This window comes from Oncorhynchus nerka, linkage group LG3 (assembly GCF_034236695.1).
Source record: "Oncorhynchus nerka isolate Pitt River linkage group LG3, Oner_Uvic_2.0, whole genome shotgun sequence".
Classification (NCBI taxonomy): domain Eukaryota; kingdom Metazoa; phylum Chordata; class Actinopteri; order Salmoniformes; family Salmonidae; genus Oncorhynchus; species Oncorhynchus nerka.
In genome coordinates this window covers 54,235,628-54,261,348 of record NC_088398.1, presented here as the reverse complement: position 1 = coordinate 54,261,348, position 25,721 = coordinate 54,235,628, and the positions used below count along the sequence as shown (strand labels likewise).

Sequence of the window (25,721 nt, the reverse complement as noted above, 5' to 3'; positions counted from 1 at the left end):
ACTCTAAACACAAACTATACCTTCTCCAAACTCTACATTATAAACACAAACCCTTACTTTATCCTTATAAATTCCTTTGTAAAAGGTCCACCCCCCCTGCCCTGGGCTGACCTGAGTATTCTTTGACTCTTCAGCAGGTTCTGCAGTCCCAGCAGTCCCTCCTTCCTCTCAGACCAGTTGGAGCTGGCACAGTGGTTGAGTACCTCTGCCACATCCTCTGTCTGACGCAGGTAGTGAGGGATACCTAGATAATGACAATATATACAATTTAGCAGACGCTTTTATCCAACGTGAGTACGTACATTTTAGCATATGTACATCTAGTGGGAATCGAACCACTACCTTTGTGTTGCTAGTGCCACGTTCTTACCAACTAACACAGGACCACATACCTCCGTTCCGGGAGCCGTACGACCGTTCCGAGCAGGCGCTGGACGCATCACTGTTAGCGTCATCGTCAGAGTAGATACCAGGAGACTCATAGCGCCGCCTCATAGGCTTCCGCTGTTGGGAGGGATGGGTTAATGGTGAGTTCACAGACCATAGGAACAGGAGAAAAGTGGGACAGACAGACTAAAACTCTGTAGGAAAAACGTGGGTCACTGAAACTCAGCCACGATGTAGGATTTGATGAGCTACGATGCACAATGAATGAGGTATTGCCATGCAATTTGTTCCAACTGTTGATTTATCATGATTGATGATGGACATGCAATGAGATTATTCAATTGTCTTATAAGAATGCATACTGTTAATCATAATATGGGAGATTTTATTGAATAATAAATCAAATCTGCCAGTTAGGCCTAAGGGCAACATGTAGTGATAATATTTTGCATGTATAATCTCTGTTGATTAGTGAATAGAATGAATATACAAACGGTACACAAATTGGACAATTACCTTATTTCTGGAGTCTCCTAATAGCTGAAGATAACCAATGAGGAAAGAAGAAAAGAGGTGAACTGTCAAGAAGGGAAAACATGAGTGCAGTCCTGCTGGTGAGTAAGAGAAGCCATTTTAAAATGTTTTTCTCTACACTTTAGCAATGTTGAATTACTTGCAGTCTAAATTTACCCCCTATATACAGTGGGCTCCAAAATTATTGGCACCCCTGACTGGCAATACACAAACAATACTTAAAAAAATATAAACAATATAATTATAGAGATAAACTCAAAATACCAACATGTGAGAAATACTATACCTGTTTAATGTTTCAATGGAACCCACCAAATCATACAAAATACATTTCACCAAAATCAAGGTTTCATAATTATTGGCACTCATTTAGTACTTAGTGCCATCACCTCTGGCAAGGACAACAGCATGGTCTCCTATAATGTTTGACAAAGTTAAGGAACACATTTGGAGGGATTTTGGACCATTCCTCTACGCAGATCCTTCACATTCTTGGGTTTGCGCTTATCAACTGCCCTCTTCAACTCCGCCCACAGGTTTTCGACTGGATTGAGGTCCGGCAACTGAGATGACCATGGCAGAACATTGATTTTGTTGTCACAGAACCATTTCTGTGTGGATCTTGAGGTATGTTTTGTGTCATTGTCTTGTTGGAAAGTCCACATACGGCCAAGATCCAGCCTTCTGGCAGAGGCAACCAAAATTGCCTGGTACTTGGTGGAATTCATTATGCCATCAGTCTTAACCAGTGCCCCTGGACCTCTGGAATTAAAACAGCCCCAAAACATCACTGACCCACCACCATATATCACCATGGGTATGAGGTGCCTCTCCTTGTATGCATCTCTGTTTCGATGCCAAACATGCCGATGCTGTATCTGACCAAAACGTTACATTTTGGTCTCATCTGACCAGAGCACCTTCCAATCATAATTTAAATGACGTTTGGCAAACTCCAAGCGCTTGCGTCTGTGTCTTGGGGTCATTAAGGGCTTTCTTCTGGCAACCCTTCCAACGAGCCTGTGGTTGTGTCTGATAGTGTTGTGTCTGACAGTGCTTTTTTAAATCTAGTGATTTAAGACGCCAGCAATTATTTCACAGTGATTCTTGGGGATTTTGTAGCATTTCTCTCACGATCCTCCTCCCTATCATGGGGGGCAAAATGCATTTGCGTCTTCTACCCGTGAGGTTTTCAACTGTTCCATATCTTTTTAATTTTTAAATAATTGCCCCGACTTTGCTCAGTGTTATATTCAATAGTTTGTGGATCTTCTTGTAGCCATTACCATATTTATGAAGGTCTACGACCACCTGTCCCTTTTGAACTGACTGTTATTTTCTTTTCTTGATGGTGTTGGATGACAAAGGGATATTGCATGTGTGTTACCTCATTTTTAAACCCTAGTGAAACAGGAAGTGATGTAATGGCTCAATATAGTTCCATAACACTTAGATGCACTTAAATAAGTAGAATTTAATTCCTGGTTTAATTTTGGTATTGTTATTTACAATAATCTTTAAGGGTGCCATTAATTGTGAAACCTTGATTTGGAAGACAATGATTTTTAATTAAATCAATAAATTATTTTGTTGGTTTCCATTGAAACATGAATAAAGTACAGTATTTTTCACATGTTGGTATTTTGAGTTTCTCTCTATAGTTATATTGTTTATATTTTTTAAAGTATTTTTTGTGCATTGCCAGTCACGGGTGCCAGTAAATTTGGAGCCCACTGTATATTCTGATAGTCATACACAAACACAAGCACTCTTGATGATTTCATGTCATTACATTTGACTTCTTAATGCAGTTATTTTCTGCCAAATGCAAAACAGGCAAAACCTCCTGGGAGTCCCTCGGCCATTAACTGTCACTCTATCTTGAGACAAACGGTAGTGATGTCTTCAGAACTGGCAACTAGTAAGAGTTGATTGGTGACTTACCAGTGCGTCAGCCACAGCAGCCTCCACCTCAGTGCCAGTGTTGAGGACTCTCATGGCGTTCACCGAGGCAGAAATGCGGGCCTGGTGGATCAAACCAAATCGGTCTGGGGGAGGGAAGAGAGGGGAGAGGGGTAGAGGAAACAGAGGAGAAAGCCATTGGAATTGCTGTCAGGGACTTACGTCAGAATACGGTAATCAAATCTCAGGTAAGATATGATGGGGTTTACAGGGCAAAGAAATTAAAGAGTTTGGCATGAAAACACCAAAAAGCTTGGAAATGAAAAACACCAAAAAGCTTGGAAATGAAAAACACCAAAAAGCTTGGAAATGAAAAACACCAAAAAGTTTGACTGATAAATGAAAAAAATTATGCTGAAATAAAGATGAAGAGGCACCAACCACCAACAGAAATCACCACAGAATGACTTGTTTGAAACACCTCATGAAAAATGAAGAAAAAATAACCCCACTGACACTTGCAGACGGGAAAATAAAACAAATCTGATATGAGATACTTTATTGTATTAAGTACAAATACATTATACAACATCCAAAAAGTCAATAACAAGGAGAAAATTATATAGGTGGGGATATCATGATTACGCAATATGAAACACAAGCATTTTAAAATAAAATCACAAAACACATTGAAGCAGATGACCACAGCACATATGAAAAATCTTCTTGTCAATTAAAATAAAAGACCATTAAAAGCTTGAAAAGTTGGAATAAATGTTGCCTCAGGGTGGGCACAGCAGGGTGGGCACAGCAGGGTGGGCACAGCCCTCACAGTACTATGTATGGACACATGCTGGCATAGTCACTAATATGGGGGACGGAGAAAGGGGTGGGGCATGCAGGTCACCTGACTGGCTGTGGGGGTCAGCCGTGGATAAGGCGCTGGTAGAGCGGGAGGTACGTCGGGAGGCTGCAAGGGACAGGACGGGTGAGTGACACCAGTGGGGTTAGTGACACATACACGACAGGTACCGTCCTCTGTAGATGACTAAGGCTCAGCGCCTGGCTGCATTCAGCTACTATAGCTATGACCAACCAGCCAAACAGGGGGTGCTTATATTTGTCCTGTTTCACAAATGTACAAGTGTGTGTTGTGAAATGGAAGGGTGTTTTTTTGCATATCCCACAGCGACCCTGGAGCAATTCGGGTTAAGTGCCTTGCTCAAGGGCAGATTTAATCTAGTCAGCTCGGGGATTCAAACTAGCAACCTTTCGGTTACTGGCCCAATGCTCTAACTGCTAGGCTTCCTGCTGCCCACATCTACAACAGTCATAGGGTAGGAGGGGTATCCCTCACGCATCCCGCTTTGTCACACAATTTTGTTGCTTTTTCCCCCTCTGTCTCCCATGACAAAGCAGTGACAAAGTTGTGTCATTTCCTGTGATGTGACCACAACACAGGAAAGAGCGGAGAAGCAGGTCAGCTATGGACATTGAATACGATGATGCATACAGTAAACTGTTTACTGTAGTCACTGCCTTTTTTCTCTGCCTCTTGATTTAGATTTATTATGAGATATGTACGATAAATGATTGGGCCTAAGTGATTGGAGAAAAAAATGGTGATCTTTTGGTGGTAATTTATTACACATTCAAAGACACAGAAACGTATTTATATAGGATAACATTTGGAGCATTCCCAACAAAACAGACAGAAGACAGTGCAGTGATTATATTCCAGAACCTTTGAGAGGGTTAGTGCATGCAGACTAGATCAGAACAGGCAAAAGGAGAGGTCTATACCCCTTAGTTCTCGAGTGGGATCTTCTATCTAGATGTCCTGGGGTGTACAGAGGCTGGTACAGAGAGTAGGGGTCTAGAGGAGGGGGACTAAGAGACTGAGGGGTGTGTACTAGTGGGCCTTGCTGCTTCCAAGAGGCTTCCTGGTGTCCGGTTGGTTGTGGTACTCACCAAGAGGCTTGAAGCCCCGAGCAGGGCTGGTGTCTCGGCTGCTTTCCCTAGATGTGTCCCTGCTGCAGCCCTGACTCATGCTGGGCCGGGGGATACGGCTCCTTGCTAGCGTGTTGTAGGAGGAGAGAGGAGTACCAGGAACAAGAGCTTTACCACACAGCCTGGCTGTCAGTAGGACGGTAGAACACAGGTTTGGGGTTAGTGAGGTGAGGCCTGGGGTGGGGCTGGGGTTGGAGACTGGGGGGAGAGTGGGGTGAGGGGTAGGAGGATTCTGGGGCGTGGTGCTGGGTTGGAGTATGCTGGACATCAGGTTAGATTTTAAACACCTACGTTAGCGCAAGTCAGTTTTGATTTTTTTTTCTTATTTCACGACAAGGTTTAGTTGGTCTGTGAAAAGACTTTTGGTATGACCGTAGCTTACAACAGATACAGAGTTAACATACAAAACAAAAACAAAAAAGATAAACAACAACAAATAAAACATTTTTAAGAGGGTATAAAAAGATACGGTCAAATCGCCAAAGAAAATAAAAGACAAACAGTTATATTCAGTTGTTGTCATAAAAATACAAAACATATGATGAAAAAAGACGACAAGAAGAAAACCAACTACATATCAATGGAAAACTTTCATTGCAACATGTAATTGATCATTGGGTGTGTCCAGAATGTTTCAATGTCATCCATGGACAGATAGAAAAAAAGGCACCCTTCCCAACTCAGACGATGGTATTGTTCACAACAGACTGACAGACAGACAAGAGGGTGACCTCAGACAGCACACTGATAACAAGCCAAGATGGAGCGAGCTGGTTGGTCAGCCCTGGCATTGAAGAAATACACAGACCAATCAATCACAGCGATAGGACAGAGTCAGAGAAGAGCCAGTGACTCAGACTGACTGGAAGGACATAAGCTGGGCTGCTGATGACCAGGCTAGCCCTACGGAGGCTCATCCACTTTCCTGAAAGAGGCGGCATCACCCCATTGATGTGACACGCCTGGAAGATGCTAACAAACACAACCAAGATGAGACCCTCCCAAAACACAGTTCTACTTAGCTGCTAACCTAGACATATAGTTATAGTCTGAAGAAGTTGAAAGACAAACTCTTACCATTCTCCCTCTACAAGGGGCCTTGACTTTGGCTAGTCAGCATTTTTTCATCCATTATTTGAGTGCAAAAGGTCCATTGGTACTTCATAATAGTACTATGGGGGTCCCTTGTTCAAGGCTTATCTTCTGTGTTTGTGTTTCCTTGTTTTGTGTTTATGACCAGGAAACCTAGATCATGTATAGATCATGTATACAGTACACTCTTGGTGTGCTGTATATATTGTTATCACTAGATAGATGGGAGTGTGCAATGAGGACGTTGGGCATATATATCATCGGTGTGGTATTATTTATCAAGCATTTCACTACACCCGCAATAACATCTACTAAATATGTATATGTGACTCATAAAATGTCATTTGATCAGCATGTGCTGTATGCTATGCATGTGCTGTATGCTATGCATGTGCTGTATGCTATGCATGTGCATCCGGTGTGTAGGTTATATAACACACGGTTTATTATAGCAGTTACTTAGTTACTATGTGCGTTGTTAGCAAATGACAAATGTATTTTTCCTAGTGTATAGAGTGCATGAATGCCCTATGTTGGGTTTACTTGCATGATGTTGATATTGTGATATAACTGTCCCTTACCTAGGCCCAGCCTGTTGGGAGAGGAATCTCTACTGCAGCCTTGGCTGCGCGGGACCTTGCTTCTCTTGTCTGCAGGGGTGCTGGAGGCTGAGGGGGGCCTGCTGATCCTCCCGTACCCAGACGAGTGGCCGAGCAGCTTGCCAGGGGAACTGGAGCGGCTGCCAGCTGCAGCAAGGATAACACACAGGACCCACAGTCAGAGAGAGTGGGACATTACACCCTTTCAGACAAGATATGATGGGTCACAGCGAGTGCCGCACCTCTCCATGGCATGCTGGGAAGGTTCTGTCACGGCTCAAAGCTGAACTCCCTCATGCTCTGCCTCCCTCTTTCTGGGGATGTTTCATTACTTCAATGTTTCTAAAGGCATATGTTGCTTTTATTGTGGTAATAACACCTAGCAGACACTTATCTAAAGTACAGTACAGTGAGTCCATAATATGTGTATGTGATCCCAGTGAGAATTGAACCCACGACCTTGGCTTTGCTAGCGCCACACTCTTACCAACTGTGCACATACAATGTGTTTAGAGTGCTTTGGGACAAAGATATTCTCTGTATATCCTACAAGGCGGATAACATAGGCATGGGGTTTCAGCTTTGATGAGATAAATAGTGACAGACAAACAGATAATAAACAGTTGCAGGACAAACAAGATGGGGTTAAATCCAGTTTGTAACTGGGCTTTGGGAAAACAAACCAGTGATTACAACAACAACAACAACAACAACAACGACAACAGTTCAGAGGACATAGACAACCACCAATATTAACGACATTGGACAACAACCAATATAAACAACATTGGACGACAACCAATATTAACAACCAAAATTAACAATCAACAATTTAAGATAATAAGGCAATGCGGAAGGAACCACGTATTCGACAATGCAAACTCCAAACAGCTTGTGAAACTATAAAAAAATGAATTATAATACAGACACTTGAGTTGAATGGAGCATGCTGGTATGACGTGATGAGTCTAAAAACTAGAAGAATGAGTTGATTGACATGCAGAGATCTGCAGAGGATGAAGGGGCGGGACTAAGAACTGGACGCTTTACTCTGATTGGATGAAGTCCGGGCCTTACCACCCCCAGTGGGGTTAGCAGATCTGGATCCTGTGGTTGTTATGGTAGCGAGCGGCAGAGCAGGACGTGAAAATAAAAACGGTCAATGTGACAGGAAGTAGTGTTTACCCAGCATGCACTGGGTCAGATGTTAACTGTGCATGTCATGTTTCACGTGCAATAATCATTGAAGCCCCTCAAGTCTTCAGACACAGAGAGAGAAAAACCACATACAAGACACAAATACATCTTGTGGGCGCAGTAATAATAGTGGCTCCAAGTTCCTTCAGGATGCTGAAGTACATGAGGTAAAACATCACACAGACTGACGAGAGAAACTGAAGGAGAACCTAGTATGACCTCACAGCAGGCAGGTTAAACGTCATACTGAGGGTTTACATGAAAGAGACTGGAGATGACAATGTGGACTGGCTTCCCTGAGTTCAGACAGATAACAGTGAGGGAGAGATTTTGCTTACAATGTGTGCGTGTGTGTATACTCACGCTGGGACTGGGACATCATTTTGGCTCGGCTGCGCCCCCTGCTGTCAGTCACAGTAGAGCTGGCTCCGACAGCATTGCCGGAGCTTGTTCTCCTCGTACGCACACGGCCTGGAGACAACAACACACACACAGGGAGAGATGGACACACACACAGGGAGAGATGGACACACACACAGGGAGAGATGGACACAAACAAAGGGAGAGATGGACAAACACACAGGGAGAGATGGACAAACACACAGGGAGAGATGGACACACACACAGGGAGAGATGGACACACACACAGGGAGAGATGGACACACACACAGGGAGAGATGGACACACACACAGGGAGAGATGGACACACACACAGGGAGAGATGGACACAAACACAGGGAGAGATGGACAAACACACAGGGAGAGATGGACAAACACACAGGGAGAGATGGACACACACACAGGGAGAGATGGACACACACACAGGGAGAGATGGACACACACACAGGGAGAGATGGACACAAACACAGGGAGAGATGGACACAAACACAGGGAGAGATGGACAAACACACAGGGAGTTAGTGAGAGAGTTGAAGACACTACACTACAAATTATACTGTATCCAGGAAGCTGTTCACCACAACACAAAACACTGAAAGAAACTACTATAAACAGATGGTGACAAAAGACCTGGCTGAGGAGAGAGAGTGTTCTGAAACACAGATATAGGGAGAAACAAACAAAAGATTCCCACAAAGACCACATTCTCACTTAAGGGCTCCATCAAACATGCATTGGATCTGAGAAAGGTTTGTCTTGGTTTTGCTTTTTTTAATTACAGTTTTTTGGGGTAATTATTACTCCTTTTCTCCCCAATTTCGTGGTAGTTACCGTCTTGTCCCATCGCTCCAACTCCCGTACGGACTCAGAAGAGGCGAAGGTCGAGAGCCATGCATCCTTCAAAACACGACCCTGCCAAGCCGCACTGCTTCTTGACACACTGCTCGCTTAACCCAGAAGCCAGCCGTACCAATGTGTCGGAGGAAACACCGTACAACTGGTGACCGTGTCAGCGTGCATGCGGCCGGCACGCCACAGGAGTCGCTAGAGCGTGATGAGACAAGGACATCCCGGGCGGGCAAACCCTCCCCTAATCCGGACGACTCTGGGACAATTGTGCGCCACCTCATGGGTCTCCCGGTCAAACCCAGATCAGTGCCTTAGACTGCTGCGCCACTCGGGAGGCCCGAGTAAGGTTTGTCTACAGCAACTAGTAACATCATGACCCAACACACCTTGTTTTGGAGCATGTCAAACTGTGCATATTATACACAATGTATGATATTCGTTAGCAAAATCCCACATAAAATGTCTCTAGCATCATCATACTTGCAATCCAGCCAAGTAATATTTCTAAAAGCTAGGACAACACAGACTGACGCTGAGAAAGTGATCTCTTTCCACAACAGCAGGAAATTGTCCCTAGATTAAGGAACACCTTAGCCAATAATAACTCTTACTTTCAGACAGTCTTCACAAGCGCTTTGTTAGAATGTGGGCGGAAGCTATGACCTTATTTTCATTGGAAGATGTTTGTTAGGCGAGGTCCTCCTTAGTCAGAAAATATTGCACTAGATTCTAGAACAACCGCATTACACAACAGGATAGGGGACAGCCCTTTCTTTAAACAAACTTTGGGTCTAGAAAGTCTCAGTGACATGTAGATAATAAAAGAGTAGACACAGGACTAAATATAGAAAACTAAGAGGTAGACGATCAGCTTGAGAAGCAGGCAAGACTAAACCTCAGCGACCTCTGACCCCTAACTCAGACCACTCAGACAGAGACCACAGGGTGGGCGAGTTTCCCTGCATGCAACATTCACCTTTACACAAATATCACAGGGTCCTTTCCCTTCACTAATAACTAATAAACAGTACAAAATGTAAAGGACAACGACAGGAGGATAACAAAATTAGTTGTGTATAACGTGCGGGGGAGGAGAGGTGTCATGGTGTGCTGTGTTGACTGCAGATAGCTATCTAACCATGTCTGTCGTCGGTAATCAATTATTATTACCGTATTGGTCAAACATGCAGACCTACCAGATATACCAGACGAAGAGGTCAGAATGATGTAGTAGTGCACTATGGGTTAAGTTAGTGTGTAGACAACACGGAAAAGAGGACAGACAGAAGGGAGGGGGGCCAGTCCCCGACAGACAAGGAACACAAACGCACAATCTTACCAGTATCAATTTTACCGGGTGTGCCATCTTTTGAGCATAAAGCAAAGCGGAGGGGCGGGGGGTGGAGCAAGTGGAAGAAGAGGTATAGTTAGACATCAGTACCAGTTAGGCAGGAGAGAGAGAGAGGAGAGAGAGACAGAGAGGAGGGGTGGGGAAGGAGAGAGATAGAGGTGACAGAGAGACAGGAGTGAAAGAGAGGTGAGTGAGCAGGAGAAAGGTCTCATTGGTAATGGACTGCAAGCAGAGTACACTCCACAGGGACGTGTTAGGGCAAGAACAGAGGGACAGCATCTGGATTGCAGCACGCTTCAGTATCAAACTGCGCCAATTTTTATTTTTTGGGGTGGGTGGGTTGTTCATCATTAATTATCACAATCTTAAATATTGACAAAGGTCAGTAGCCATAACTTAGAGTGAATATAGGCAGCCATTTGTCATGTTTCGTTTAATTAGTTTACAGACAAAACTTCTGGCCTTTTTGTATGTTTCTCTTCAGAGCACAGCTTAACGATGTCTTACTAACAACATCACATGAATTAACATATTCACTCTGGCCATAAAAACCAGTGGTTTTCAGATTAATATTTCTTCTAAATAACGTAATTAAGACATCGTGGAGACTTTGAGAAATGACTGTTCCAGAACTGACATCCTGTGACCATGACATTTTGAAATATAGTGGTGTGTGTGGGGTAGTTAGGGCCTGGCCATTGATGGACCTGGGGAGGGAGGGGGGGTAGTGTGTGTGGGGTAGTTAGGGCCTGGCATGGATGGACTGGGGAGGGAGGGGGGGTAGTGTGTGTTTTACCTAGTGAGGCGTAGGAGCCTGGGGGCAGGGCAGCTGCTGAGCTGAAGGGAGAAGCGGAGGGCACGGTGATCAGGCGTGACTTGGCGCTGGCCGCGGCGTTCACGTCGACATCACTACGGGAACGCTGAAGGGAACCGCCGGAGTTGGAGTTCACCCTGGAACTCACCATCTTACCTGCCATGGGAGTGAAGTTGAAATATCAACTGATTATAAAAACATATAAAATGGTGACATGGAATAAACACCCCACACTTTGAGAAATTACAAATGTATTTTAGTAGTACTCTTACCCCTTGTCATGCTGCCTCCTATGGCACTCTTGACAGACAGGGGCCGGCTGAGACAGAAGGACACACCACCATGAGGTTAACAAACAGATTTATGACAAACAGCCCAGCATCGCTGTGCATCAAACTGTCAAAGCAAGACAAAGTCCGAGGCAAAGGTCTGGACATTAGTACAGGGCTCGGACCCCGCTGGTGATGAGGCAGAAAAAAACATCCTCAGTCTTAAGAGTAAAATGACATCACTCTGTCCAAATCCCAACCCCGGTCTCATCATAACAAACACTGTGCTGGTGAATCATGGTATATGAGATCAATGGTCAACAAGCAGAGGAGGATGATTAAACTGGATCAACCAATAAAATCACTCCCAGTGGTTTCCTAATCTGATAATAATTGCTGTGCACGAGGTAGACATATCCATTAGTGCCATCTTCAAATCAATGTTAAATACCCTTTTAAATCTCTTTCCACACATCCTTATGAATCATGGCAACATTTCACAGAAATGGAGGAAAGGGTGGATGGATGACGGGAGGAAGGAGAGGGGATATCTTACTTGAGGCTCTCCTGTGAGGAGGAGGATGAGCGGTCTGATTGGGGGAGAGACACGACACTGTCAGAACTCTTCAGGTGAGACTGCAGAGCCTTCTGATAGGTTGACTCCAGGGCCTGGAACAGATGCTCCGCCTCCCGGCTGTAGTGGCCATGGAAACCCCAATAACACCTATGGGTGAGGGAGGGGGGAGAAAGGTCAGAGGTCACATGAAGGTCACAGACATCACAGCCCCTTGTTTAAGTAGATGAACATAACTGTCAGCACATGACTCATATGACAGCACACCTGACTCTGAATAAACTACATGACCAAAAGTATGTGGACACCTGCTTGTCGAAAATTTCATTCTAAAATCATGGACATTAATATGGAGTTGGTCCCCCTTTGCTGCTGTAACAGCCTCCACTCTTCTGGGAAGACTTTCCACTAGATGTTGGAACATTGCTGCGGTGGCTTCCATTCAGCCACAAGAGCATTAGTAAGGTCGGGCATTGATGTTGGGCGATGAGGCCTCAGACCATTATTCCTCCTCCACCAAACTTTACGGTTGGCACTATGCATTAGGGCAGATAGCGTTTGCCTGGCATCGCCAAACCCAGATTCGTCTGTCGGACTGCCAGATGGTGAAGCGTGATTCATCACACCAGAGAACGCGTTTCCACTGCTCCAGAGTCCAATTGCGGCAAGCTTTACACCACTCCAGCCAACGCATGGCATTGCGCGTGGCAAATGTTGCAACCGAGAACAGATTATTTTTTACGCACTACACACTTCAGCACTCGCCGGTCCCATTCCGTGAGCTTGTGTGGCCTACCACTCACGGCTGAGCCGTTGTTGCTCTTGGATTTTTCCACTTCACAATATCAACACTTACAGTTGACTGGGGCAGCTCTAGCAGGGCCAAAATTTGACAAACTGGTTAGAAAGGTGGCATCCTATGACGGTGCCACGTTGAAAGTCACTGAGCTCTTCAGTAAGGCCATTCTACTGCCAATGTTTGTCTATGGAGATTGCATGGCTATATGCTCGATTCTATACACCTGTCAGCAACGGGTGTGGCTGAAATAGCCGAATCCACTAATTTGAATGAGTGTCCACATACTTTTGTATATATACTGCACATCACCGCTGGAGAAAGTGACATATGAAACAATGCTTTGTAAATAAAAATCCAGAAGCATTAATACTTTTTCAAATGATCACTAGTAGTAAAATCAGAGACACAGACAGACGGCATATTATTCCATATCGTCATCCACTTGTGTCGGTCGTGAACTGCTAAGACTTGAAGACAAATTCTGACTCATTTACAAAAATAACCCCCCCCCCCCAAAACTTACTTTCTCGCGACCGATCTGGCCTCTGAGTCAGCATCATGGATCCCTTTCTTGATGGTTTCAGTCAGAACAGCCACGTGCCTGGTGGGGTAGCAGGGAAACATGACAGAGACAACTTCAGGTACAGCAGCCAGGAAACCACAACTACACCAATGGAGAGGACACACAGACTTCCTCATTTCCCCGGAGACTTCAGTATACACTCCTCTCTTCTTCTCTTCTCCACTCTCCTTCTCCACGGGGGAAAGTGACCACATAGCATGCTTTCTACATGCTTTTTAAAATCTCAGCAGGGTTGTCGCGGCAACCACTGGGGACGCTCCGTCGAGATTCTGATGGTGATGGCTTGCTCCAGCCCTCCAGCATCATCAATTTAACTAGGGATCATCAGTCGCCCAGTCAACCAACACCCAACTACTTACAGTAAATGTCACACGGCAGAGAGTAGAAGAGAAGTGAGGAGAGAGGAGAGTAAGAGCGGAAAGAGGGAAATCTGAAGCGCAGCACCAACAGGAAATGTGAATTATTATGTGGATTATAATTAAATGGATATTTTCATAGGGGTTGATATGATTTTCGTAAGGGAAATTTCTAAATGAAAATGATGAACTTCAGAAGCCTTTTTAAACCTCAAATACATTACATGTTTTAAATATCCTGCATTGCAGTTCTCCTGCAACAGGAAGATCAAATTAAGATCCTACATCTGTACACAAACACAAATACCGGTTGGATCCTGAGCAGAACAGCAGACAAGCATGCTACAGTCTGTTGTTAGTGTTTATGTCCTGGATAAATAGTATTAGCATGCAAGGTGAATGCTGAAAGGGTGTGTGTTTACCTCTCCAGTGTGTGTGTGTACCTCTCCAGTGTGTGTGTTTACCTCTCCAGTGTGTGTGTCTGCCACTCCAGTGTGTGTGTCTGCCACTCCAGTGTGTGAGTTTACCTCTCCAGTGTGTGTTTACCTCTCCAGTGTGTGTGTTTACCTCTCCAGTGTGTGTGTTTACCTCTCCAGTGTGTGTGTTTACCTCTCCAGTGTGTGTGTTTACCTCTCCAGTGTGTGTCTGCCACTCCAGTGTGTGTGTTTACCTCTCCAGTGTGTGTGTCTGCCACTCCAGTGTGTGTGTCTACCTCTCCAGCGTGTGTGTCTGCCACTCCAGCGTGTGTGTCTGCCACTCCAGTGTGTGTGTCTGCCACTCCAGTGTGTGTTTACCTCTCCAGTGTGTGTGTCTGCCACTCCAGTGTGTGTGTTTACCTCTCCAGTGTGTGTGTCTGCCACTCCAGTGTGTGTGTTTACCTCTCCAGTGTGTGTGTCTGCCACTCCAGTGTGTGTGTTTACCTCTCCAGTGTGTGTTTACCTATCCAGTGTGTTTGTTTGCCACTCCAGTGTGTGTGTCTGCCACTCCAGTGTGTGTGTCTGCCACTCCAGTGTGTGAGTTTACCTCTCCAGTGTGTGTTTACCTCTCCAGTGTGTGTGTTTACCTCTCCAGTGTGTGTGTTTACCTCTCCAGTGTGTGTCTGCCACTCCAGTGTGTGTGTTTACCTCTCCAGTGTGTGTGTCTGCCACTCCAGTGTGTGTGTCTACCTCTCCAGCGTGTGTGTCTGCCACTCCAGCGTGTGTGTCTGCCACTCCAGTGTGTGTGTCTGCCACTCCAGTGTGTGTTTACCTCTCCAGTGTGTGTGTCTGCCTCTCCAGTGTGTGTTTACCTCTCCAGTGTGTGTCTGCCACTCCAGTGTGTGTGTTTACCTCTCCAGTGTGTGTGTCTGCCACTCCAGTGTGTGTGTTTACCTCTCCAGTGTGTGTCTGCCACTCAAGTGTGTGTGTTTACCTCTCCAGTGTGTGTCTGCCACTCCAGTGTGTGTGTTTACCTCTCCAGTGTGTGTTTACCTATCCAGTGTGTTTGTTTGCCACTCCAGTGTGTGTGTCTGCCACTCCAGTGTGTGTCTGCCACTCCAGTGTGTGTCTGCCACTCCAGTGTGTGTGTTTGCCACTCCAGTGTGTGTGTTTACCTCTCCAGTGTGTGTGTTTACCTCTCCAGTGTGTGTGTTTACCTCTCCAGTGTGTGTGTTTACCTCTCCAGTGTGTGTGTCTGCCACTCCAGTGTGTGTGTCTGCCACTCCAGTGTGTGTGTCTGCCACTCCAGTGTGTGTGTTTACCTCTCCAGTGTGTGTGTCTGCCACTCCAGTAATAACAGCTCTAAGAACTCATAACTGCGCCTGCAGAGAGAAGACATGATGATAGTTAACACATTATAAGGGAAACCTCAGGAAAAGCTAGAAGATTTTCACACAAAGTAATATCACACAGAAAGTCCTTGAGTCGTTACCTTCGGACGGCCACTGATTTGGACGTGCAGTTACTAGTGATGATGGGGATGAGACGTGAGTAGTGTGTGTGCTGGAAGAGAAGAGGAGGTCCCAGACATCATCCAATACAGCTTATTTCACACCTCCCAGTGTCTTAACAACATTTTGCAACTAGACATCATTCCAACTGAATAATAAATACATCAGGAAATGATTTATTTTACAGTAGAAAATGCATGAATCACACTCATCCACTGCCGGTCACTGACATATATGATTGCCCGTGCATATGTGTGTGTACAGTACTCACCCTGAGGATGAGACGTATGGCTGCCATGCCAGACGTGGCCATCACCTTGGCACTGTTGGGCACCAGGTTGAGCAGTGTGGGCATCAGGGTCTCTGCACAGTGGTCAAACTTGTTTCCCAGCAACGTGGACAGGTATCTGAAGAGGAGATGGGAGAGATTCAAGACATCAAATCAATAATCAATCCGTTTTCAAATCTCCACAGATACATTTGATTTGAGGCTCTAGGCTAGTGTACCCGTACTTAGATTTGAAGCAGTAGCCGCCTTCAAGTTGTCCAGACTCAGAGTGGTTAACTGTCAGTCAGTGATGTGCTCCTAATGTGGTAGTGATGATGAGCGATAGAGCGGAGAGATCCACATATAAAGAGTATCCGGGTTGATGGACTGACAGAACAGGCGAGACCAGGTCACTTTCCTCATGTTAATGTAACCCCTGCACTGAGGCATTTCACTGAGCTGCTACACCTCTAAATCATCTCTCTGGTCAACCTTTACTCAACCCGAGTCTGAGATAGCACCTCTTGGAACAGATAGGTTCAACAGTGTAGTTAACTCTACTTGGTGTGGAAGACTTGAGGTTGAAAGCGGTTTTGTCTGCAGGTCCTTACCCCAGTGTGATGCAGGCCTCTCGTACCACCTGGGACCTCAGGTCTTTAGCTGACAGCTTGAGAGGGGCCTCCAGCAGACGGAGCTGCTGAGGGAAACTATCATAGTCCAGGGCTCCAGCCACGAGCAGAGAACGCACCTTCTTCAGCTAGAAAAAAAAAAGGAAACACAAAGAACTATAATACGCTGCAAACATCGTGTCTTACTGCAAGAATTTACAGTTCGAGGTGCTGAAAAGTTCATTTAGAGACGGATCATTTGTGTGTGTGGTCCTTACAGCGACGACTCTGTGCTCCCAGTCGTTTTTGTCGTCAGATAGAACCTCCCGAACCTTGGAGAGATTGTCCTCCATATCTCTGTTGGAGTGGATCTGGAGATGTACAGAAAGACAAGGACAGGAGTCAGACTGGGGTTGATGGCAATTCAAACTGTAAACCCACACACACACACACGTCGCGCCTATCTGTGCAGGTTACCTGGATAGTAGGAACCTCTTCAAAAGCCTTGATGAAGTCCTCCTCATCAACAGCACCTGCAGCAGCATCTTTAGCAGAGATCTTGCCGGGTCCGGTGGCAGAGCTGGGCCTGCGGACAGAAGCCACAGCTACAGCCCTCCTACCACTGGGGGGCGCCTTGGAGGACGATGCAGAGGAGGAGGACCGGCCCCCGTCCACAGAGTCCTCATCATCAAAGTTCTTATCTGCCAGGGGAGAGTGAGAAGAAGTGGTGTTCATCCATTTTGATGTCATATTCTCTGCATTTGTGACCATGTTCATTAGGACACACCACAGGGAACCGAAAACAAGCATTTTCTATTGGACAGCTACCCCAGTACGTCCCAGTTTCACTCGGTTTTCTGACAGTTTTCTAATGTTTTGTGCCTACGGAAGACTAGGATTTCTGGAAAACCAGGGAATTTATTGAAAGTTCCCATCATTTTGCTACCCGACTGAAGACGACCCTGTTCTTTGGGCTGAGAGTGTGCGTGCCTGAACCCAGCCATCTGCAGTGCTGAGTGTAGCTAGCCCATGTCATCTGCAGTGCTGAGTGTAGCTAGCCCATGTCATCTGCAGTGCTGAGTGTAGCTAGCCCATGTCATCTGCAGTGCTGAGTGTAACTAGCCCATGTCATCTGCAGTGCTGAGTGTAGCTAGCCCATGTCATCTGCAGTGCTGAGTGAGTGTAGCTAGCCCATGTCATCTGGATTGTCACTGTTACACAAATACAAGCCGTTCTGTCACCTCTCCAGTTTTCCAGTTTACACGAGGGATTATGAATACAGGGAAAATATGATCCGGGAGATATGCCTCGACCAAGCCAGCATTATTTTAGAGCAGGCATCAATATAATAATAATAATTTAACAAGTGTAGCGCTTTTCATTACAGAAAATAATCTCAAAGCTATACGTCTCAGCACGTAAAACAAATGCCCACAATTGACAATAATAAACCATTTTTAGGAACAAACCAAACATACAATCGGCCATCAGTCTGAACTAATATAGGCTAGTCTGTACAGATCACAATAGTAGTGATCATTCTGAAAGATAGCAAAACAAGACAACACTCACACTAAAAGACAAATAGCTCCATAAACAAAGCAACAGGCACAAATAGAAACGCCCCGTTCACCACTCCGATTTCCCTCCATGTCCCCCTCATCCTCCTCTCACAACCCGCCATCCCTCCATTAGACGGCTAACCTGGAATTATCATGAAACTGATACATCTATCAGAGACAGAGACAGACAGACATTTGAGAAAGGCAGATCAATTGGGGGAAAGAGGAGGAAAACATCTGTAGAAATGTCGGTAGATAGTGTGAGAGGAATGGTGGAGAGACAGAGAGAAACACCACAGGAAGAGATAATAGCAGCAGGTTCTTACAGGCACAGATCTTCTTACACACCAGCTTCCTCAGCAGCATGATTTATGGCACAATCACTAAAGATTTCCCCAACCAGGCTTCTGCATCAACAGTGTGTGTGTGTGTCTGCATGACGCGTGCAGCTCTGATGACACGGTGCTAGACCAGCTTAAGCCCTTCTGGCCAAGGGTTAGCTGTCAAAAACAGCAGTGTGTGTGTGTGTGTGTGCAGCAGGAGGATACTGGCAGCTCCTGCAGTGCCAGCATGGTGTGACATGTCCATAGGGACACTGACTCTCGACCACAGAGAGGGGGGGCGGGGCCAGCACCTGTGATGTCATCTCAGACCAATCATTGTTTATACAGGGCGTTGGGTGAGGAAAAACCAAAGAAACCTAGCCTGGTGGTCATTGGTCCTGGACAAACACTGTTTATAGTCCCACCACTGTTATTTACACTGCATAAATGCATAGGAATGACATGTAAATTAATTGTTTGGCGCCGCACCATAACACTATGAGAGCTCAACATTATGTTGGCTTTATTGTCCCCTGAAACCTGGTTAGCATGCTGTGAAACGCAGTAATCACACTGTCACCATCTCACCCACCCAGAGATAAGAAGCTTTGGTTCCAACATAACAAAATTCATCATGGATGAAATGATACATAGTTTGTCCCTTGAGTCTCACTGTATCCATCCACTTTTCGTTTATCTGGAGAAAGGTGGTGAACATGAAGCACATACTGGGTGGTAGAAAACGTCTCTCTCATGTATACATACTCACCGCAGTGCTTTATCACTTGGACAGTGAGGATACACTAGTTATTAACCCCCGGCTCTCCAGGGAATTATGTGTTGAGTGTGGGGGCTAGCATTATCGTTATGAGAAAATAGTCAATACCGTGAGGACTGAGATTAGCATTATTGTACCAAAGACATCAGGAGGAGACTGCAGCATGTGAAAAGGCTCAATCCTAATGTCAGCGTCGTCCAACGACGTCCATCTTATTGACGGCACACTTTCCATTTGCTTTCCACTGAGGCCAGTAACATGACGATACCAGAGACAGGGAGGGGACTGCAGCATGTGGGATGGATCAATCCTAATGTCAGCGTCGTCCAACGACGTCCATCTTATTGACGGCACACTTTCCATTTGCTTTCCACTGAGGCCAGTAACATGACGATACCAGAGACAGGGAGGGGACTGCAGCATGTGGGATGGATCAATCCTTTGCTAGCAGTAATGTCATTGAGTGAGCATCTTCCATCCGTTTTTTTACTGATCGTTAAATTATCTGCAGAGAGGTTTTTAGAGAGCTGAAATAGAAACATTCCTTGAGACAAGATCCATGATGAATTTCACAGAATTTGAGCACAAGACTTATGAGATAAGATGAGATAACCGAGGTAAATATCAGCTCTAAACAGCAAGGCAATTAACCGAAAAACCTTTAGCGAAAGAGCAAAACACGATGATGCATTTAGTTTATTGATCAGAGCAGTCAGAGCAGCACTTGATCAAACGCTGACACAAATGTCGAGCTGATTTATACACACATAGGGACCAATTAACAAAGTCTGCAGAGACACGCGACTGACACACATGCCCTACGGGAACACACACACGCATCTGCCAACTCTGGGGGCATTAGCCTGGTTGTTAGCTGTGTGCTTGGTGCCTGTGGCAGAGCAGGGGTCGTGTTAGTGATCCACATGGCTCGATGAGATCATGCCTGCTCTGTCCAGTGATATGATTCCTGTAAGCTGGACAGTCCTGTATGTAGGCTACTGTGTGCCCTGTATGTGGGCTACTGTATAAATGTGCAGAGTATTACATATTTCCTGTGCTGAACTCTCAAAGGAAGAGAGTGGTGTAGCAGACAGGTAAGTTCATAAGTGTCATTGATGATAGAGGAAGTATAATAGGTGATAATGTCATGGAGAGAGGTTGTCCTCTCTGGCTCCCTCTGCTGGTTGAGGTGAAACACTGCATTATCTGCCCCCTTAGAGACACATTCACATCATTGTTCGACCCGATCTATCTTCATAGGAAGTTGTCTGACTGTGGTCTGTATCCTTCAGGAAGTTCAACGGTTCAAGTGTCCGCCGCACTGCAACAGTCTCTGACTGGGTTCCAAATGGTACCCTATTTCCGATGTAGTTAAATAAAGGTTAATTAAAAATAAATAAAAAGTATTGCAATATATTTACATGTTTTATTTTTTTTAACCTTTATATAACTAGGCAAGTCAGTTATGAACAAATTCTTATTTACAGTGATGGCCCACCCCGGCCAAACCCAGACAATGCTGGGCCAATTGTGCGCCGCCCTCTGGGACTCCCAATCACGGCCGGATGTGATGCAGCCTGGATTCGAACCAGGTACTGTAGTGATGCCTCTTGCACTGAGATGCAGTGCCTTAGACCGCTGCACCACTTGGGAGCCCCGTAATAGGGGATAGGGTGTCATTTAGGATGCATCCTCTCTCTTCCACTGTTAAACATCCCCAAACAGCACTGACCCCATTCTGACTGCTGCTGGAATCTAGCTATAAAACAATATTGTGCAGGAAACTGCTAGCTAGAGCCAGACAACTACATGGAAGAGAAAATAAGCCAGGCGAGACAGTTCAGAAGGACCAAAATAGCTCACAGTTCTCAGACTTCAGGAATGTTACTGAAACTTGGTTGACAATGTACTGTTCTGAACAGAGTTCTAAAGATAGAGAGGAGATGGAGGAAACAGAGAGAAGAGAGAGAATGGAGAAACAAAGATAGGATGATGAAGGTAGAGAGAGGGGGAAGTGGTTGCCCTGGTTATTATGACATTCTCTGAGAGGACTAATGAGGTAATGGTGGGCCATTCTCATGTTATGATTACTGTAAGGCCAGCATGACAAAAACTGTCATAAGAACTCACTGAGGGTGACTGTCATAAGCACAGAGTACAGCACACTACATAATGTGTCCACTAGCTGCAGGCTCCAGCGATTGCAGAAGCAGATGAGAATTCTAATTTCACTCCCCACCCAGCATCCTAAGTGCAGTGATGGCAGCACTGGTAGTCCCTGGGCCACAGATTCATATTTGGGGGATTTTTTAAACTCATGAGATGCTTTTCTTCTGTCTGTCCTAAACTGCGGGAGAGACTAAAGACACCCTGACACAATATATTTTATTTAGCTCCTCCCAGGCCAGATTCTCCTGTCCTGTTCTGACTGTGTCAGGCTCCAGGTGCTCTGAGCACTCAGCTAATCTGGGGGGGGGGGGGTTAGCCTGGTCCCAGATTTGATTGTGCTGTCTTGGCATGGCAATGACCATAGGAGTTCGCTATACAGCACAAACAGATCTGGGACCAAGTCTACGGGAAAGTGTCATTCTGATTTCACCCAACTCATTCCCACAGGTTGGTCTGTCAGTCTGCGAACCTGACACTCTAGCCAGCAGTTTAGAGAAGTATGAGGGCTAGAGGCTAATGGTTCAGCACAAATAGCAATGTCATTACAGTGATATCTCAAAATGTTGACGACTACAAAGAGCAAACAGGGACTACTCAGCCAAAACTCTCCCCCATCCCTCGCTACTCTTAGGCACACAAACACGCATACACACACATTGTATACACACACATATACAGTTGAAGTCGGAAATTTACATACACCTTAGCCAAATACATTTAAACTCAGTTTTTCACAATTCCTGACATTTAATCCTAGTAAAAATGTCCTGTTTTAGGTCAGTTAGGATCACCACTTTATTTTAAGAATGTGAAAATGTCAGAATAATAGTAGAGAGAATGAATTATTTAATTTTATATTTCTTTCATCATATTCCCAGTTGGTCAGAAGTTTACATACACTCAATTAGTATTTGGTAGCATTGCCTTTAAATTGTTTAACTTGGGCTTTGTGATGGCCACTCCAATACCTTGACTTGTTGCCCTTAAGTCATTTTGCCACAACTTTGGAAGTATGCTTGGGGCCATTGTCCATTTGGAAGACCCATTTGCGACCAAACTTTAACTTCCTGACTGATGTCTTGAGATGTTGCTTCAATAGAGCCACATAATTATTCTGCCTCATGATGTCATCTATTTTGTGAAGTGCACACGTCTGTCCTGCAGCCAAGCACCCCCACAACATGATGCTGTCACCCCCATGCTTTACGGTTGGGATGGTGTTCTTCGGCTTCCAAGCCTCCCCCTTTTTCCTCCAAACATAACGATGGTCATTATGGCCAAACAGTTCTATTTTTGTTTCATCAGACCAGAGGACATTTCTCCAAAAAGCACAATCTTTGTCCCCATGTGCAGTTGCAAACCGTAGTCTGGTTTTTTTATGGCGGTTTTGGAGCTGCCTGAGCTGCCTTTCAATCTGAGCTGCCTTTCAGATTATGTCGATATAGGACTCATTTTACTGTGGATATAGATACTTTGTACCCATTTGTTTCCTGCAGCATCTTCACAAGGTCCTGTGCTGTTGTTCTGGGATTAAATTTAATTTCTCGCACCAAAGTACGTTCATCTCTTGGAGACAAAACGCGTCTCCTTCCTGAGCGGTATGACAGCTGCGTGGTCCCATGGTGTTTATACCTGCACACTATTGTTTGTACAGATGAACATGGTACCTTCAGGCATTTGGAAATAGCTCCCAAGGATGAACCAGACGTGTGGAGGTCTACAATTTTTTTTTCTGCGGTCTTGGCTGATTTCTTTTGAATTTCCCATGATGTCAGGCAAAGAGGCACTGAGTTTGAAGGTAGGCCTTGAAATACATCCACAGGTCCACCTCCAATTGACTCAAATGATGTCAATTAGCCTATCAGAAGCATCTAAAAAGTTTCAGGAATTTCCCAGGCTGTTTAAAGGCACAGTCAACTTAGTGTATGTAAACTTCTGACCCACTGGAATTGTGATACTGTGAATTATAAGTGAAATAATCTGTCTGCAAACAATTGTTGGAAAAATTACTTGTGTCATGCACAAAGTAATGTCCCAACCGACTTGCCAAAACTATAGTTTGTTAACAAGAAATGTGTGGAGTGGTTGAAAATTACTCTAACCTAAGTGTATGTAAACTTCCGACTTCAACTGTACCTCATGCAGCACGGAATAATAATAACCACGACTAAAGCGTTTGACAATTTTCTTCCCTATAAATGCAGAGATTTGAAATACATGTGAATCTAATATTGGGACCAGGAAAAGAGAGAGGGAAGAAGAGAATAGAGTTCTCTTTCATGATATCATTCCTCGCTACATATTCGTCGCCAGACCCACTGGCTCCAGGTCATCTACAAGGCCATGCTAGGTAAAGCTCCGCCTTATCTCAGTTCACTGGTCACGATGGCAACACCCATCCGTAGCACGCGCTCCAGCAGGTGTATCTCACTGATCATCCCTAAAGCCAACACCTCATTCGGCCGCCTTTCGTTCCAGTACTCTGCTGCCTGTGACTGGAACGAATTGCAAAAATCGCTGAATTTGGAGACTTTTATCTCCCTCACCAACTTCAAACATCAGCTATCTGAGCAGCTAACCGATCGCTGCAGCTGTACATAATCTATTGGTAAACAGCCCACCCATTTTCACCTACCTCATCCCCACAGTTTTTATTTATTTACTTTTCTGCTCTTTTGCACACCAATATCTCTACCTGTACATGATCATCTGATCATTTATCACTCCAGTGTTAATCTGCAATATTGTAATTATTCGCCTACCTCCTCATGCCTTTTGCACACATTGTATATAGACTCCCCCTTTTTTTCTACTGTGTTATTGACTTTTTAATTGTTTACTCCATGTGTAACTCTGTGTTGTCTGTTCACACTGCTATGCTTTATCTTGGCCAGGTCGCAGTTGCAAATGAGAACTTGTTCTCAACTAGCCTACCTGGTTAAATAAAGGTGAAATAAAAAATAAATAAAAAAATAAACATAGCCCGCTATGGGAGGAGCTCACATTCACTCTGTTGCAATGGTAAAGTAACCATAGAACAGCTGTGACAAACCACTAAGACTCTTGGTTGAGCCTGTGTCACAGAGGACCAGAGCTCTTCTGCCTGGTCAAACTCTGCCTGGTCAGCCAATGATAAGAGAGCACAAAAACTCTCCACTCCTTTCAATAAGAAACCACGGTTCATTAATGAAGGCCCTTCTGTGCTTGACATTACCTACTCATTAAATTTTAGCCTAGCTGGGTGTTAGACTGCCAACAAAGTAAAAATGCTGTCCTCCGGAAGGTAGACTAATTCTGTCCCCAAGGAGCTGCCATCCCAGTGGGGTCTCTCCTACTTAAGGGCCATGATTGGCGATTGCCTACATAGTTGCCAGGGTGAGCAGACAGGAATGAGCAACCGCTGAAAAAGAGCAGAGGCAAAGTATTCATCCTAAAGTGTGGCCAAGTAAAGGGTAAATGTTTAGTGCTGTAGACGAGACTGTGTTAAAGTCAACAGAGTGCTGGCTCTCATCGTAAAGTACATCTCCTCTGCTTAAGAAACGCAAGTAAAGGCCTCTTACATTTTCAACCTCTCCCTGACCCAGTATGTAATACCTACATAGTTCAAGCAGACCACCATAGTCCTTGTGCACAAGAACGCCAAGGTAACCTGTCTAAATGACATGTTACGGCCCCGTAGCACTTACATCTGTAGCCATGAAATGCCTTGAAAGGCTGGTCATGGCTCACATCAACACTATCATCCCAGACACCCTGGACCCACTCCAATTCGCATACCGCCCCAACAGCAGTCTCCTCTGAACAGTTGATGTTGATATGAGTCTGTTACTTGAACACGGGTTGGAGCGAGCGGTCGCATCTGCACTCGGTCCGCAGGTAGTATTACATTTCATTACATTTCATTATAGTACAACGGTTTGATTTGTCTAATCTTAGCAATTTCTTCTTAGCTAGCTACACAGCCGTCTTTGTATCATAGATAATTGCGTAATTATCGTATTTCGTCGTCCTAACGCAGTCTACACTGCCCTGCAGCTAGCCAGCTAGCTAACGTCCACCGTTAGCTAGTCCACCGTCTACCGATTAGCAGCACAACTATTACACTCAACTGAACGACTTGATTAGTGTAGTGTTAGCTAGCTACATAGTTGTCTTTGCTGTCTTCGTACCCAAGATAATTGTGTAGTTTAGAGTGTGTAGTTTTATGTCGTCCTTAACATAGGAGACTCTGCTAGCTAGCCAACAGCTAGCCAACGTCTACCGAACAGAACTTCTGCACTCAACAATCCGGTCGCACTTCGCTTCGCTCCACAGGTAGTATCACATTTTTCATTTCATTTCATTACAGTACAACGGCTTGATTTGTTTGAT

General features: G+C 45.0%; 1 protein-coding gene across 12 annotated transcripts in view; it reads right to left on the bottom strand.

Moving 5' to 3' along the window:
- Positions 1–25,721, bottom strand: part of clasp1a (cytoplasmic linker associated protein 1a) — a 103,334-nt gene that overhangs the window by 18,626 nt on the left and 58,987 nt on the right. For 2 of the 12 annotated variants that reach the window (XM_065013531.1, XM_065013542.1), the window contains exons 9-27: positions 16,996–17,219; positions 16,797–16,889; positions 16,522–16,667; positions 15,914–16,049; positions 15,624–15,694; positions 15,454–15,513; positions 13,300–13,377; positions 11,960–12,127; positions 11,407–11,453; positions 11,117–11,290; positions 10,309–10,335; positions 8,085–8,192; positions 6,507–6,671; positions 4,795–4,899; positions 3,731–3,793; positions 2,866–2,969; positions 904–927; positions 393–504; positions 112–244 (exon numbers count right to left, since the gene is read on the bottom strand). In XM_065013531.1, coding sequence (XP_064869603.1) covers positions 112–244; positions 393–504; positions 904–927; positions 2,866–2,969; positions 3,731–3,793; positions 4,795–4,899; positions 6,507–6,671; positions 8,085–8,192; positions 10,309–10,335; positions 11,117–11,290; positions 11,407–11,453; positions 11,960–12,127; positions 13,300–13,377; positions 15,454–15,513; positions 15,624–15,694; positions 15,914–16,049; positions 16,522–16,667; positions 16,797–16,889; positions 16,996–17,219 — 2,038 coding nt within the window. Of the gene's footprint in view, positions 1–111; positions 245–392; positions 505–903; positions 928–2,865; positions 2,970–3,730; positions 3,794–4,794; positions 4,960–6,506; positions 6,672–8,084; positions 8,193–10,308; positions 10,336–11,116; positions 11,291–11,406; positions 11,454–11,959; positions 12,128–13,299; positions 13,378–15,453; positions 15,514–15,623; positions 15,695–15,913; positions 16,050–16,521; positions 16,668–16,796; positions 16,890–16,995; positions 17,220–25,721 lie in introns of all 12 variants that reach the window. The other 10 variants (XM_065013539.1, XM_065013547.1, XM_065013536.1 and 7 more) reach the window with 7 other exon arrangements.